Raw genomic sequence first — 15,447 nt, 5'->3', positions numbered from 1 at the left:
AACCATTAAACAACAATTTTAATAGCTTATCAATCGCTTGTTAGCTGTTTAATGGTTGTATTAACTATTCTTTCAATAAAATGTTTTCTGGGGAAGTACCCTGGGTTCTTTCATAGATCTCGTCAATAACTCGTAAATCCATCGGAGCATCTAAATCGAAATTTGTTCATCAGAAAGTATTATTTACAGTTGAAAAACATACATAAAAATTATTAAAAGCTGGCTCTTTATTTTCATAAACTATTTTATCGTCAAAGTCTGTTCATCAAACAATATTTCAACATTTTTTCGATACCTAGACCAACGGAATGACCTGACCATCTATTGTGAAAATATCGAACTAAAATGAACCCTCCTTCCTTCTACTTACAGGTTTTACCGGCACGCAGTGCGAGATCGACATCGACGAGTGCTCGACCAACCCGTGCCTCAACGGAGGCATCTGCCGGGATCTGATCAACTCGTTCAAGTGTACCTGTGCGATCGGATTCACCGGACTGCGCTGTCAGATCAATATCGACGATTGTATGTCGCAACCCTGCCGGAATGGGGGGATCTGCCACGATCTGATCGCCGGTTACACGTGCGAGTGTCCACCCGGTTATACGGGGATGTCCTGCGAAACGAACATCAACGACTGTCAGTCCAATCCGTGCCATCGGGGGATCTGCATCGATGGGGATAATTCGTTCAGCTGTCAGTGTAATCCGGGTTACACCGGGTATCTGTGTCAGATTCAAATCAACGAGTGCGAGTCGAATCCGTGCCAATTTGGAGGGCATTGTGAGGATTTGGTGGGTGGATATATCTGTCGGTGTCAGCCGGGAACTTCGGGACCGAATTGCGAGGTGAACGTGAATGAGTGTCACAGCAATCCGTGTCGGCATGGAGCTAAGTGTATTGATGGCATCAATAGGTATACCTGTCAGTGTGTACCCGGTTTCACCGGTATGCACTGTGAAACCAACATCAACGAGTGCGCTTCGGATCCGTGTGCCAACGGAGGCGTTTGTATGGATTTGGTTAACGGATTCCGATGCGAATGTCCTCGAGGGTATTTCGATGCGAGATGTTTGAGCGACGTGGATGAGTGTGCTTCGAATCCGTGCACCAATGGAGGTCGTTGCGAAGATGGTGTGAATCAGTTCATCTGTCATTGTCCTCCGGGTTACGGAGGAAGACGATGTGAGACGGATATTGACGAGTGCGGTTCGAATCCGTGCCAGCACGGTGGTATCTGCCGGGATGGCTTGAACTCGTACACCTGCCAGTGCATGCCGGGCTACTCGGGGAAGAATTGTGAGATCAACATCGATGACTGCGTGAATAACCCTTGCCGTAATGGAGGTTCCTGCATTGATTTGGTCAATGGTTACAAGTGTGTTTGTCGAGTGCCATTCACCGGACGTGACTGCGAATCTAAAATGGACCCTTGCCTACCGAATCGATGCCGAAATGGTGCGAAATGTTCACCAAGTCCTAACTATTTAGACTTTTCCTGCAGCTGCACGCTGGGTTACACCGGAAGACTGTGCGATGAAGATATCAATGAGTGTGCCCTTTCCTCACCGTGTCGGAATGGTGCAACCTGTCGGAACACGAACGGATCGTATCAGTGTCTTTGTGCCAGAGGTTATGAAGGCCGCGATTGTACGGTTAATACGGATGATTGCGCTTCGTTCCCGTGCCAAAACGGAGGAACGTGTTTGGATGGAATTGGCGATTACACTTGTCTGTGTGTGGATGGATTCGAGGGTAAGCACTGTGAGGTCGACATAAACGAATGCCTTTCGATGCCATGTCAGAATGGAGCGACTTGCACGCAGTATGTGAACTCGTATACTTGTACCTGTCCGCTGGGTTTCAGCGGTATGAACTGCCAAACAAACGACGAAGACTGTACGGAAAGTTCCTGTATGAACGGTGGAACATGTATGGATGGAATCAACAGCTACAATTGCTCCTGCCAGGCTGGTTTCACGGGTTCCAATTGTCAGTACAAGATCAACAAATGTGACTCACAGCCGTGTCGAAATGGAGCCACCTGCTATGACTACGATAATGACTACACTTGCCACTGTTCGTATGGTTACACTGGAAAGCAGTGCATGGACTATGTCGATTGGTGTTCACAGTCTCCGTGCGAAAATGGTGCAACTTGCGTTCAGCGGGAGAACGTCTTCCAGTGCATATGTGCCCCCGGTTGGACCGGAAAGTTGTGCGACGTTCAGATGGTGTCCTGTAAGGACGCAGCCATTCGGAAGAAGGTCGATTCCAAACTGCTCTGCCACAATGGAACGTGTGAAGATTTTGGGAATTCGCACCGCTGTCACTGCCAGCAAGGGTACACCGGATCCTACTGTCAGAAGGAGATTAACGAATGTGAGAGTCAACCGTGTCGGAATGGAGGTCACTGCAAAGATTTGATTGGTTCGTATAAGTGCGTCTGCAAGCAGGGTTTCCAAGGGCAGAACTGTGAGTTGAATATTGACGAGTGTAAACCGAATCCGTGCCGTAACGGAGGAATTTGTCATGATTTGATCAACGATTACAAGTGTTCCTGTCCACCTGGAACGTTGGGAGTCCTATGCGAAATCAATACGGATGATTGTGTGCCCGGGGCTTGTCATAATAATGGAAGTTGCATCGATAAAGTGGGCGGTTTCGAGTGTCGCTGTCCGCCTGGGTTCGTGGGATCCCGCTGCGAGGGGGATATTAATGAGTGTTTGTCGAATCCTTGCTCGAATCCGGGTACGCTGGATTGTGTGCAGTTGGTTAACGATTACCACTGTAACTGTAAGCCTGGTCATATGGGACGCCATTGCGAGATTAAGGTTGATTTCTGTGCCAATTCGCCGTGTTTGAATGGTGGTTTATGCTCGACTCGGCAAACTGGACATCACTGCGTTTGCGCTGACGGGTACTACGGTAAGAATTGTGAGTTTTCCGGACATGATTGCGATTCGAATCCGTGCATCAATGGATTGTGTCAGATTGCGGATGATGGAGGTTACCGCTGCGAGTGTCCGCTTGGGACCAGTGGAATCAATTGTGAGATTGATATTTTGGACGAGTGCATTTCGAGTCCTTGCGAACGGGGTGCTGCCTGCCAGAACAAGTTGGGCGATTTCGAATGCTTTTGCCCGCCAAAATGGGCGGGGAAAACGTGCAACGTTTACGACGCGACCTATAAGGGATGGTACGACAGCGCGAGTAAAAAGAAGGGAATTCTGAACACGTACGCAATCGATTTGGAATACCAGAGGGCGCAGTGTGTCAAGAAAGGCTGCCGCGAGAAGCAGGGTAACCACCGATGTGACGAAGAATGCAATACCTATGCGTGCGACTTCGACGGAAACGATTGCTCGCTGGGAATTAATCCGTGGTTGAACTGCACAGCAAGCATCAACTGCTGGGAGGTATTTATGGATGGTTTCTGCAATGAGGAATGCAACAATGCTCAGTGCTTGTTCGATGGTCGAGATTGTGAGAAAAAATTACAACCCTGTAATCCGGTATACGATGCCTACTGCCAGAAGCATTACGCTAATGGTTTCTGTGACTATGGCTGTAACAACGCCGAGTGTAATTGGGATGGTCTGGATTGCGAGAATGAAAAAGAACCAGCGCAGCTGGCGGAAGGTGCCATTTCCATTATCCTTCTGATGGACTTGGAAACCTTTAAGAAAAACTCCGTGCAATTCTTGCGCGACCTCGGACATCAACTACGCACGACAGTGCGGATCAAGAAGAATAACGCCGGCGCCGAGATGATTTACCCCTGGAAAGGAGGTACCGCACTGCAAGGACTGGCGGAAAGTGACTTCGGCAAAAAGCACCACGTTGTCTATACGGAAGCTCGTCAAACCGGAATTCAAGTGTTCCTCGAACTGGACAATCGGAAATGTATCGGAATGACTGGAGCCGAGTGTTTCGGAACGGCGAATGAGGCGGCCGAGTTTTTGGCGGCCACCGCTTCCAAACATTCTCTGTCCAAACAATTTCCGATCTATCAAGTCAAGGGTGTAAATCCCGACGACGATAGCATACCGGAACCGACCAACACCAGTTACGTTCTGGTGGGATTCTTCATCGGACTGGCTTTGTTTGGGCTGTGCGGAGTTTTGGTTGCGAATCGTAAACGTGCCCACGGTATCACTTGGTTCCCGGAGGGTTTCCTCACGGCAAGTACCAACGTTCGAAGGCCTTCGCGCAGACGTCCTGATGGGCAGGAGATGCGAAATCTAAACAAAAACCCGTCGATGGTGGATATGTCCAACGGCCATATGGGCCACTCGCAGCAATGGTGCAACAGTGACGATGAATCGGAAATGCCTCAACCGAAGCGTATGCGTGCCATAGATCAGGGTTACTCGAGCGATCATACCGCAATCACGGATTATGAAGAAACCGAACCTAGAGTTTGGTCTCAGCTACACTTCGAAGCGGCTGATATTCGCGATCATCCTACGATGATGACTCCTCCCACGCATCACGATGGCGGCCACACGGAAGTGGACGTGCGTGGACCTTGTGGCATGACTCCATTGATGGTAGCTGCAGTTCACCGTGGAAACCAAGAAACCGGAATGCATCGCGGTGACCTTGATGCTGGAATACACAGAGGCGATCTAGACACAGGCATTCACCGAGGTCCAGACTCTGGAGAAGACATCGATTCCACGGATGACACAACGGCTCAATTCATATCGAAACTGGTGGCACAAGGTGCCGAGCTAAATGCCACTATGGACAAGACTGGTGAAACGTCGCTACATCTGGCGGCCAGACATGCCCGGGCAGATGCCGCCAAACGACTTCTCGATGCCGGAGCTGATGCCAACAGTCAGGATTACACCGGACGAACACCTCTACATGCCGCTGTTGCGGCCGATGCTGTGGGCGTCTTCCAAATTCTCTTGCGAAACCGAGCAACCAACCTCAACGCACGAATGCACGACGGAACAACCCCTCTAATACTAGCTGCTCGTCTCGCTACCGAAGGCATGGTAGAAGAACTGATCACTGCCGATGCCGACATCAACGCAGCCGATAACAACGGCAAAACCGCCCTTCACTGGGCCGCTGCCGTCGACAATGCCGACGGCGTAAACGTTCTCCTAGCGCACGGTGCCAACAGGGACGCCCAGGATGACAAAGACGAAACGCCCCTATTCCTAGCTGCTCGCGAAGGTGCTTTCGAGGCGTGCAAAGCACTGCTGGACAACTTTGCCAACCGTGACATCACCGATCACATGGATCGGTTGCCGCGCGATGTGGCCAGTGAACGGCAGCATCAAGACATCGTTCGCCTGCTGGACGAGCACGTTCCACGCAGCCCGCAGATGGTGACTACCATCCCAAACACGATCATGTCACCGACGACGCACATGATCACTCATCCGACCATCATCGCTTCGACTAAGCAAAGCAAACAGAAGAAACGAGCGAAAATGAATGGAGTATCGGCCGGTGGTCTACCGACTGGCCAGAATCCGAACAGTCCGGAAAACGACGGAAGCATCCGACGAAAAACGAAAAAACCCAACGGTGCAAACGTCGGTGCCAAGAAGAACAACATCGTAGACGTGCAAATTCCAGACGATCAGCTGAGTTCGGTCGAGTCGCCACTGGCCAACATCCCGAGTCCGTACGACACCGTAAGTTTGTACTCGAACGCCATGACGGTGCACCAGATGGACCCGATGACCGGCAACAAGAAGCCACCCAGCTACGAGGATTGTATCAAGGTAAGTTTTAGACATGGTTCAACGAATTCTGAAGAAACGGTTTTGCTCTTAGCATTTACTTAACGAACTTTTGTTTATATTTCAGAGTGCTCAATCGCTGCAATCGCTGCACAACATCAATCTGGATAACTACGGCTACTCGATGGGAGGCGCCACCGGAAATACGCCCTTCCAGGATCTGATCATGAACCAGCGGGGCAACAATGCAGCCGCCGCCACAATGATCCACGCTATGCACATGGGTGAAAGCGGTCTCAGCCCGCCGTATTCGAATCAATCACCGCCCCACTCGGTGCAGAGCAATCTGGCTCTGTCCCCGCAAGGGTATATAGGTAAGGGAGCACGCTAAAATCCGAAACTCAGATCAGTTCAAAAAACTAATGCCTGCTTTAAAATTTTCGTTAGGTTCTCCGTCACCTGCCAAAACCCGTCCGAGTCTGCCGACGTCTCCGACGCACATCCAAGCGCTGAGACACGCCCAGCAGCAAAAGCACGGTGTGCAAATGATCTCCAACGGAAGCATGCAGCAGCAGCAGAACAGCAGCAGTATAGGCTGCGGTCAACAGCAACAGCAACAGCAGCAGCAGGGCAGTAGTAGTAACAGTAGCAATAACAATGCAAACAGTGCAATGTTGGCCAGTCTGCAGATGAACTACGTTCATGGCTCCACTGGACTGGAGCTCGCCGGCTTCTGCAGTCCTACAGGTAAGTTACTTAACCTCTCAAAAACAAAAGATTTCCATTTTTACATATGTTTATTTCTTTCTTCTACGCAGGCCAAGGATCTCAGGCTTCGACGTCGCAGAACACGACCGCCACCACCGTGTCGTCGCCATGCAATTCGACGATGTCCTCGTCGCACCTGTCGCCGCTGTCGTCGGCGTCCGCCCACTGCCAGCAGTCGACGCTGAACAGCCAACAGTCGTCGTTCTACCAGTATCTGACTCCGCCGAGTCAGCACAGCGGAGGCGTGACGCCTCAGCATCTGGTGCAGACGTTGGACAGCTATCCGACGCCATCGCCGGAATCGCCCGGCCACTGGTCAAGTTCCTCGCCTCACTCGACCTCGGACTGGTCCGAGGGAGTTCAGTCGCCAGCGGCGGCCAATATGAATGTGTACGTGACAAGTGCCGCCGCCGGCGGAGGTCACCAAGCCAACAAAGGCTCGGAAGCGATCTATATCTAGAACGCGCGGGAAGCGCTCTCTAGGTAAGGGTAGAATACAGCATTCAACAGTTTTAGAACAACACAAGTGCCTCTCGTCCCACGAAACAGCGAACAACCGCTGCACTGGCCGGCGCAAGTACTGTTAAAATGTATTTGTATGTGTATAGCTAGTGTCTTTTTCCCCTCCACTCCGCGCAACCTCCTGCTCACGTGCTACATAGTCTCGACACAGGCCTTGAAATGGTCGGAAAGCGCGCGGAGCGTGATAGTGATAATTTATTTTATAAATTAACTAATTTTAAACTATTTTTGTTGTAACGAAAGCACAGGATCTGCAGGACTTGTTGGAATGTGTGTCACACACGAGTGTGTCACACACGAGTGTGTGAGCGTGCGTGAGTGCGAGTGCGTGAACGAAACATGAGCTTGAGATTATTTTCAATTCGAGAGGAAACCAACGCATTCCTCAATATCGCAACCGAAAATTCCTTGCTTACAATAAACTATACATTTTTAAAACAGAGTTTTAAAGCAGAAAGACAAGTTTTTAGACAAACAGAAAAAGACAAATTGTACAATATTACTTATATAGTTATTTTAACAATGCTCGCTGAGAGTATTTTTTATTATAATCGAATCAATTGTTTTAGTCGAATCGAGAGAAGAAAAGAAACGATCACCGCATGTCTGTGAGCATTTTATATTACACAGTTAATAAAAGACATACTACATAGAATGATGCCGTGGCCGTCATACGGCGGCCCCGGTGGCGTTAGGAATTTTAAACACACACACCTAGGTTAGTGCTCCCTGTATAAAGTTTACGGACGAGAAACTCAAAAAACATGGTCTGATTATAGGTTAGCATTTTCTTCTCAAACGTGCTACACACTTAGCGGGTAAGCTAGAGAGACACACACACACACACGAGATAAATGCGAATGCGGGGTCAGCGTTTGAGACCACGTGTAGCAATTTTCCAACTATGTAAATGTTGTACATAGCCAAAGTATAAAGAAAAAAAGAAAAAGTTTTATTGAAATTATTGTAATATTTTATTGAGAATTTTCTAGCAATAAGAGACAATATAGCCGTGATATAAGCGGACTCGATTTTACACCTAGATGCTAGTGTAGAAAATAAAGTTCTCTCTTTTTTTCCAAAACAGACGGACCGACAACAAATTCTCTCTATAATGCAAACGAAAATACAAATATTAAACAAAAAGCTTGTTAATACGTTAAGAATGGTCGAGTACGGCACCAACTGAACTCGGAATCTCAGTAAGAATAGACACCAGTGACAATCAAAGTACCATTTGCAATATTCTACAAATTACAACATGCTGATCTTCACCTTGTTCTGTAATAGTAACTCTTTTTGGCGTTTTTCAGCTCGAACGATCATTTCGAGATGTGGTCGACAGAGTTTTTTTTATGAACTATCTTTACTGTTTGTTGTATTTTACTAAATATGAGTTTTTTTTTAATTTGCTGTTGTAATCTATTGTCTTACTACAAGTTCACGAGTAAAAGAGAAGCATTAGATAAAGATAGACGAAAAATTAAATACAAACAAATATAGAGCACGCATACAGGCGATAATTGTCTTACAATTTTAATTAAAACGAAAAAGAGATGAAAAGAATAAAAAATGTATAAAATTATTCGACACGAAAGTGCTTGTCAATCAAATGTAAGTCTATGTATGTATAACAAGGACGCTCCGCGTATCCTGCCAGGGTGCATGAATATTTTATAAAAGTGATGTATAAATTTAATCCAAGCCTAAAGTTAGAAACTGAACAATGATTGAAAGTGGATGTGCAATAACCGTGCACAAAGGAGTATGATCTTATGAGGAGTATGAGGTAGGTTTTTCTCATTCGCGTTACACAGGTAAAACAATGTTCTGAAACGAAATTCTAAATTTTTAGTAAATTAGGACCTGCAAACAGATGCCAACAAAAAAGCATGTAACGCAATGTAAAGATGAAACTTCTGGAACCAGAATTGGCCCACTCTTTTCGTTTCGATTTTGCTTTTTCCATTACTGCACCTCAGCCAAGTAAAATTTAAAAAAGTGGTTTATGGGGCATTTGTAGAACTAGTTATTAACTACAATATTGTTGAAGTAAGCATCGCTATGTCTTTTGTATTTAGGGCGCTACAAGGCTGCTACCCTATCAGCATATTTGGCCTATCAGCATATTGATATCAGCATATTTGGCTCGATCAGCACGTTCCTCACAACCTCTTGGTAGTAAAACGAGCATTTTTTCAAATTCAAATTCTTTTTCAAATTCTGCTTAACTGAGGGGCAGTAATCATAAGAGCAAAATCGAAGCGAAAAGAGCATGCCAAGCCTGCTTGTAACTGACCCTTCAACAACAACAATTGTTCTTAAATAATAATCGGTTTGTGAACAGCATCGTGACGAACACAGGTCGTCTACAGCCCGGATGCCGTTGAATTAGCTGCACCGCCATGAACCTCTGGGTCTCCCTCTTCTACGCTGTCCTTTGGGTTCTTCTCTACAGTCCTGGTTCGTTCTTCTCCTCAAGGTGGGTCCGATCCACTTCCACCGACGTTCTCGAATTTCTGTTGTTGCCTCCCGTTGATGACATCGACGATGGAGTTGCTCGTGTGAAATCCAGTTCCAGTCAGGCCACCAGGTTACTTACTCACTTAGTTGACTTATCGTCCTAAAACAAAGCTTGACAAACAAAGTTTCTCCTATTTACCCGGTTACGGGATACCACACTCCAATTCCTTGGACACCGCGTACTCTCCGCCAGATCTCATTCCACCTGGCCTAATCATCTTGCTCCCAGCGCCCCTGATGGTCTTGTTCCTACCGGATTTGAAGCGAACACCATCTTTGCAGGGTAGTTATCTGACATACTTGCAACATACCCTGCCCATTGTATCCGTCCAGCCTTAGCCACTTTTTAAATACTGGATTCGCCATAGAGCTGTGCGTGTTCAAGGTTCATCCTCCACCTTCATCTTTCGTTCTCCTGTTGTACGCCGCCGAAGATCGTTCTTAGCACTCGTCTTTCGAAAACTCTGAGCACGTTTCATGCCCGTAGAGAACAACCGGTCTAATGAGCGTCTTGTACAGGATGCACTTTGTACGCGGGCTCAGTCTGTTCGGCCGCAATTGCTTATAAACCCCATTAGTAAGCACGACTTCCACTGATACAACCGAATCTCACGGCTGGTGTCATTGTCCGCCGTTACCAGTGAGCCATGGTGGACAAATTCATCGACTACCTTACGTCGGCAAGCATATACAGTCAGTCCACGATCATGGGTCATACACAATTATGCGTCATTTTAGCTTTATGTGCCAATTAATGCGTGAATATTATAAGGTTTATTTCTAATTCCCGTCGTAGTAAGTAAAGCCATTCTAATTTTCATCATTTGTTGGATGGATTTAATGAATACTCCAAAAGTTCTTGTGCTGATTTGACTAAAACACACTTACCTTCCGATCTGTAAACTTTGAAATCACTGAAAAGCTATTATTAAAGCATATTATTGAAATTACGCAACTGACTTTGTTTCTTAATTTCGTCGTACCATTTTAAAATCCGTCCATCAAAATTTTTCATCATCCGAACTAAAAATCACAACAATGTTTACGAAGCTAACGCGCATATATTTGTGTAGGACGGCATGACAAATGTTATTCTGCAACATTTCTGCAGGTCAAGCAAGTTTTCCTGACTGTAGAATAACGACAATGCCTTACGTGAGTTATTTTCATATATGAATGACGGAAATTAAAACGATTTGTCGACATTTTCTTCTTCGTCGCACGAAAAAACATAGAAAATTTGGCTGGTAGGACTTCTTTAATGATAAGAAGCATTTAAACAGATCTCAGCTCACTTTAATTGATCGCGTATGATAGACAACAAACTAAAATATTAGGCAATAACTAGTTTTGCATTGTGTGTCATAAAAATGCTGATATTTTTAATCATTTGTGTTGGATAGGACAGGAATAGGCAATTACGACGAAGCAGAAACATACCCTACTAAATGATTAATTAAATTGTTACTTATACCTAAGTAGCACTAATATGATAAATTATTAGGTGACATTTAAACGGAAATTAGCAGCTAAAGCTTAAATGACCCACAATTGTGTGTGACCCATGATTGTAGACTGACTGTGCATTGTTTTACACATGCAGCAGTCCCTCGAATAAGGTGGTGGGTGATGCTGTACGCCCACGGCGATTTCTTAGCTACCCATTAACCAATATTTGGAGAAGATTTTTGGAGCATTGTTAGTATCAGCTATAACCTAGACAACTACCAAAAATCAACTTTATGGGTTATGGTTTATTGGTAATACTGAGATATCGCGTTAGGCGTAGAGCACTAACCCGTCACCTTATTCGGGGGATTCCTGCATTTATCTTTAACCCAATCTTTTCTGATCGAACACTTTTTATACAAGTCACTTTGATTCGATGCATAATTACACTTGACAAATCTACAGCTGCGAGCAGTGCAGTTTAGTGTTTCGTATTTTGATTTTTTCTGTTGTGTTACGGTTCGCGTTCAGAGGTGACCGAAATGATGAATATAGAACACGACCCGTACATTAAACGAATTAAAACTAAACTTTATTGAACAATAACGAGGTACAAATATGTCTCATTCATTCTGTAAAACGGAACAGGAATATGAACGTCCTGTTGTCAGCACTGGTGAGCATCAACTGATGACAGCTGTCACTGTGACCAGAGAGCTTGGCCGTAACGATGTTACGAATGTCGACGTCTCCGACAGTAACGATGTAGGGATGTCCACGTCTCCAACATCTCCCCTCTAATTCAGCTGGTAAGGGTTGAACCATTGCGAAGCCCTTCGTGCACGGGAAGAGCGGCGAGGAACCTGGTGTAGGGTATCGTACATTATTACATATAGGAACATGACTGTACTATGTTGTAGCGCTGTATATTTCGAGATTAGCGGGCATTGCAGTATACGAGAGAAGCGAGTCGTTTGTTTGGATCAGTGGCATACGGATGCATTTCGTAAGTGTACTGGAGTCACTTGTTGGAAATATAACATACCTTGCACCGTACGATAGAACACATTGCATTGATAGCAATGTACCTTGTGTATCTCGGATACTTTGGACAGCCGCCAGGAGAATCGGCAGTTTACGAATAGACGCGAGAAGTGAACAACACGACAATTGGCGACGAGGAGAAAAGTGGAATTATGTGAAGTGTGAAGTGTTAATATAATTTGTTTTTCGGCTTGGTAAACAGTTTTCTGACTGTGTTTTACTTTTACTGTGGTGTGAAGCCAGCAGTGAGGGCACTACGATAAATGTGGTAAAAAAAAAGTGATTCTGCTATTCTTTTCCTTTGGAGACGACGGAGGGGCGGCAGCGTTTTTTGTAATCGTTTCTCAGTTGCGATACCTTGTTTGTGTTTCGAGTGTTTTTTTTCAGGATTATACACACTGTACAGTGTCAAAATTTATGTTGTAGTGGTGTCCTTGCATGTTCAATGCAGGTTGATAACTTAGGTTATTTCGGAGATCTAGAGCTAGAGTGCCTAGAGTTAAAACTTGAAGTCATCTAGTGCTAGAGTGCCTAGAGTTGAGTTTGATTTTAACTAGAGCTAGAGTGCCTAGAAGTAAAAAGGTGAAGTAATCTAGAGATAGAATGCCTAGAAATAAAACGAGAAGTCATCTAGTGCCTAGAGTTGAGTTTGATACTAACTAGAGCTAGAGTGCCTAGAGGTCAAACGTGAAGCCATCTAGTGCTAGAGTGCCTAGAGCTAAGTTGATATTACTAGAGCTAGAGCGCCTAGAAGTTAAACGTGAAGTCATCTAGTGCTAGAGTACCTAGAATTGAATGTGATTTTACCTAGAACCAGAGAGACTAAAACTAGTGCTAGAGTGCCTAGAAGTAGAATGTGAAGTCATCTAGAGCTAGAATGCCTAGAATTGAGATTGAAACTAGTGCTAAAGTGCCTAGAGTTGAGTTTCATTTTAACTAGAGCTAGAGTGCCTAAAAGTCAAACGTGAAACTATCTAGTAAGTACCTAGAATTGAGTTTGAAATTCATGTGAATTCATCTAGTGCTAGAGTGCCTAGAGTCCAGTTATCGTACTTTGGCGGTAAAGTGTTTGAATACACGATAAGTGCTATAGTGCCTAATTATATCGTAGTATCTGGTGCTAAAGTATCCATGGATTAAAATCTATTAGTATCAAACTGTATTAAGCGTCTAAAGTCTACTAATTGTAATTTGGTGTAAGAACAGCTAAAGTGCTTAAGTATGTCGTAGTATTTACTGCTAGAGTGCAAAAGTGCTGTAATCTTTTGATGCTGGAATGCTCGAGTATGGAAATCTTCTGGTGCTAGGGTATCTGAACATTTTTCAAATAAGTTGCAGACTATATAACTGGAGCTTCAGTATATAGAGTCAAGTTATCGCAATTTAGTGATAAAGTACTTAAGTATGCGATAAGAGCTAAAGCTACTGAGAACTAGCGCTAGAGTGCCTAGAGATATGCGTCATTCAGTATAACAGTTATATTTAGAGCCACTTATGAAGCATTTGGTGCTGTAGGGCCCAAATATTACAATTTTCTGATGTTAACCAATGTTCAGGTATGAACAAATCAAGAGAGCAAATTTGAGTAAAGTATGGTAAGAATTTAGCCTCTCAGTTGGACTCCAGATAGGACTCTGGCCTGACAAGCCGTCCGAATCTCGGCTGAGAGAATGGAGTCAATAGAGTCCTGTATGTACTCTAACAAGTATATCAAGTTTCGATAGCGGAATGCAGCACCAAGGTTTTGTTTTGTTATTTGGCAGAAATGGTCTCTGCAATGTTATTTCAATTAGAATGATGCAATCTATCAAAACTAAGAATACTAAAATGTGCACTTAGGTGAATCGTAGCCAGAACGTTTTGAAATCTAAACGGTATAGAAGAGTTCCCAAAGGTTTTATATAAAAGCCATGATATGTTCGGCCAGGCGTGCTCAGCCGTGGTAACGGCCACCAACTCATATTTCGATTAGCGGAAGAAAGATCTGGCGTACGGCAAAGCCGTGGTTTGCTTCACTTCTACACAGTGCGGTGATAACAGTGAAATATCTGAATATTCCAACTCATGGTTCCAGTGCAATTCCAAAACAATAACGGATGTATCCAAACGCATAAGGACAACAGTTGGATTGATTTCGATGTACAGCACATATTAAAACAACAAAAGCTAGGCATCATCTTTTAATTTAAAGAGTTTTAGTACACAAATATCAGAGAAGTTACCACTACGATAATTGGCTTGTGGAGGGCAAGCGTTCATGGCTACGTGTTTTTTTATCATTCGATATTGGCTCTTAGTATTATTGTGAATCAATATTTACAAAGCTTAGAATTGTTCGCCCATCAGAGCAACGTGGGCCGGATTTAGACAGTCGTGAGACAGATTATATTTTACCCTCAGGTTATATTATACGTACTCCGGTGCAGTTCGAGAGGAACCAAAGATGCGAAACTTATCACTGTCAAAACATGGAATTTTCTGAAATCAACAAAATCAGCTTTCAAAAAACTGCATAAAAGGAAGCACTAGAATCTTAGACACACTTCAGTAATACCGGTTGCCGGTTACAGTTCAGGAACTTTCAAGATAATTTGGGGCTGGATCTCGTTCAGTTGAAGCGGAGTTTTTTTTTGTAGCTACGAGTGGTCTACCTAGATTATTGGACGATACAGCTTCAAGGGAGGAGAAGAGGGTAAATGAGAGATACAAATCTGCCGTTTTCAAAAGTGGCTGACATATAGATGCATGACAATATAAGGCCGGATAACACACTCGGGTTTTAACTTTGGCCCCGCATTCCATGGAACCTTCTATGAATATGGAGCCAGATGAATCTAGATGATATCACTGAAGTATAGCGAGGAACCACCACACGGGTTGCGCAATTAGTGATACTAGCAAACATTCGGTGGCAAGATTCGGGAAACCAGCTCAAAAAATGGTTCGAAGTCTTCACGACTGAAAGATCGCTTGCCGCACGGAACTATTCATTTAAACGAAGGTAGGGATGTAGGGTATCGTACATTATTACATATAGGAACATGACTGTACTATGTTGTAGCGCTGTATATTTCGAGATTAGCGGGCATTGCAGTATACGAGAGAAGCGAGTCGTTTGTTTGGATCAGTGGCATACGGATGCATTTCGTAAGTGTACTGGAGTCACTTGTTGGAAATATAACATACCTTGCACCGTACGATAGAACACATTGCATTGATAGCAATGTACCTTGTGTATCTCGGATACTTTGGACAGCCGCCAGGAGAATCGGCAGTTTACGAATAGACGCGAGAAGTGAACAACACGACACCTGGACAGCTGATTCACTTTCGGATGCAGACATGAAGTCGGATGACGAACTTGACGATGAAGATCATGTTGATAACTCTGGAACAATCGATGCCTCAGTATGTGTTTTTGATGATTGCTAGC

General features: G+C 44.7%; 1 protein-coding gene across 1 annotated transcript in view; it reads left to right on the top strand.

Moving 5' to 3' along the window:
* LOC128732821 (neurogenic locus Notch protein) overlaps window positions 1-6,936 on the top strand; it is a 164,573-nt gene extending 157,637 nt beyond the window's left edge. The window contains exons 8-12 of the mRNA XM_053826225.1: window positions 373-4,589; window positions 4,674-5,750; window positions 5,836-6,082; window positions 6,114-6,455; window positions 6,527-6,936. Of these exons, the coding sequence (XP_053682200.1) occupies window positions 373-4,589; window positions 4,674-5,750; window positions 5,836-6,082; window positions 6,114-6,455; window positions 6,527-6,936 (6,293 nt within the window). The remainder of the gene's footprint in view (window positions 1-372; window positions 4,590-4,673; window positions 5,751-5,835; window positions 6,083-6,113; window positions 6,456-6,526) is intronic.
* The last annotated feature ends 8,511 nt before the right edge of the window (window positions 6,937-15,447 follow it).

This window comes from Sabethes cyaneus, chromosome 1 (assembly GCF_943734655.1).
Source record: "Sabethes cyaneus chromosome 1, idSabCyanKW18_F2, whole genome shotgun sequence".
NCBI lineage: Eukaryota > Metazoa > Arthropoda > Insecta > Diptera > Culicidae > Sabethes > Sabethes cyaneus.
The sequence above is the reverse complement of the archived record's forward strand: the minus strand, read 5'-3'. Positions and strand labels throughout refer to the sequence as shown.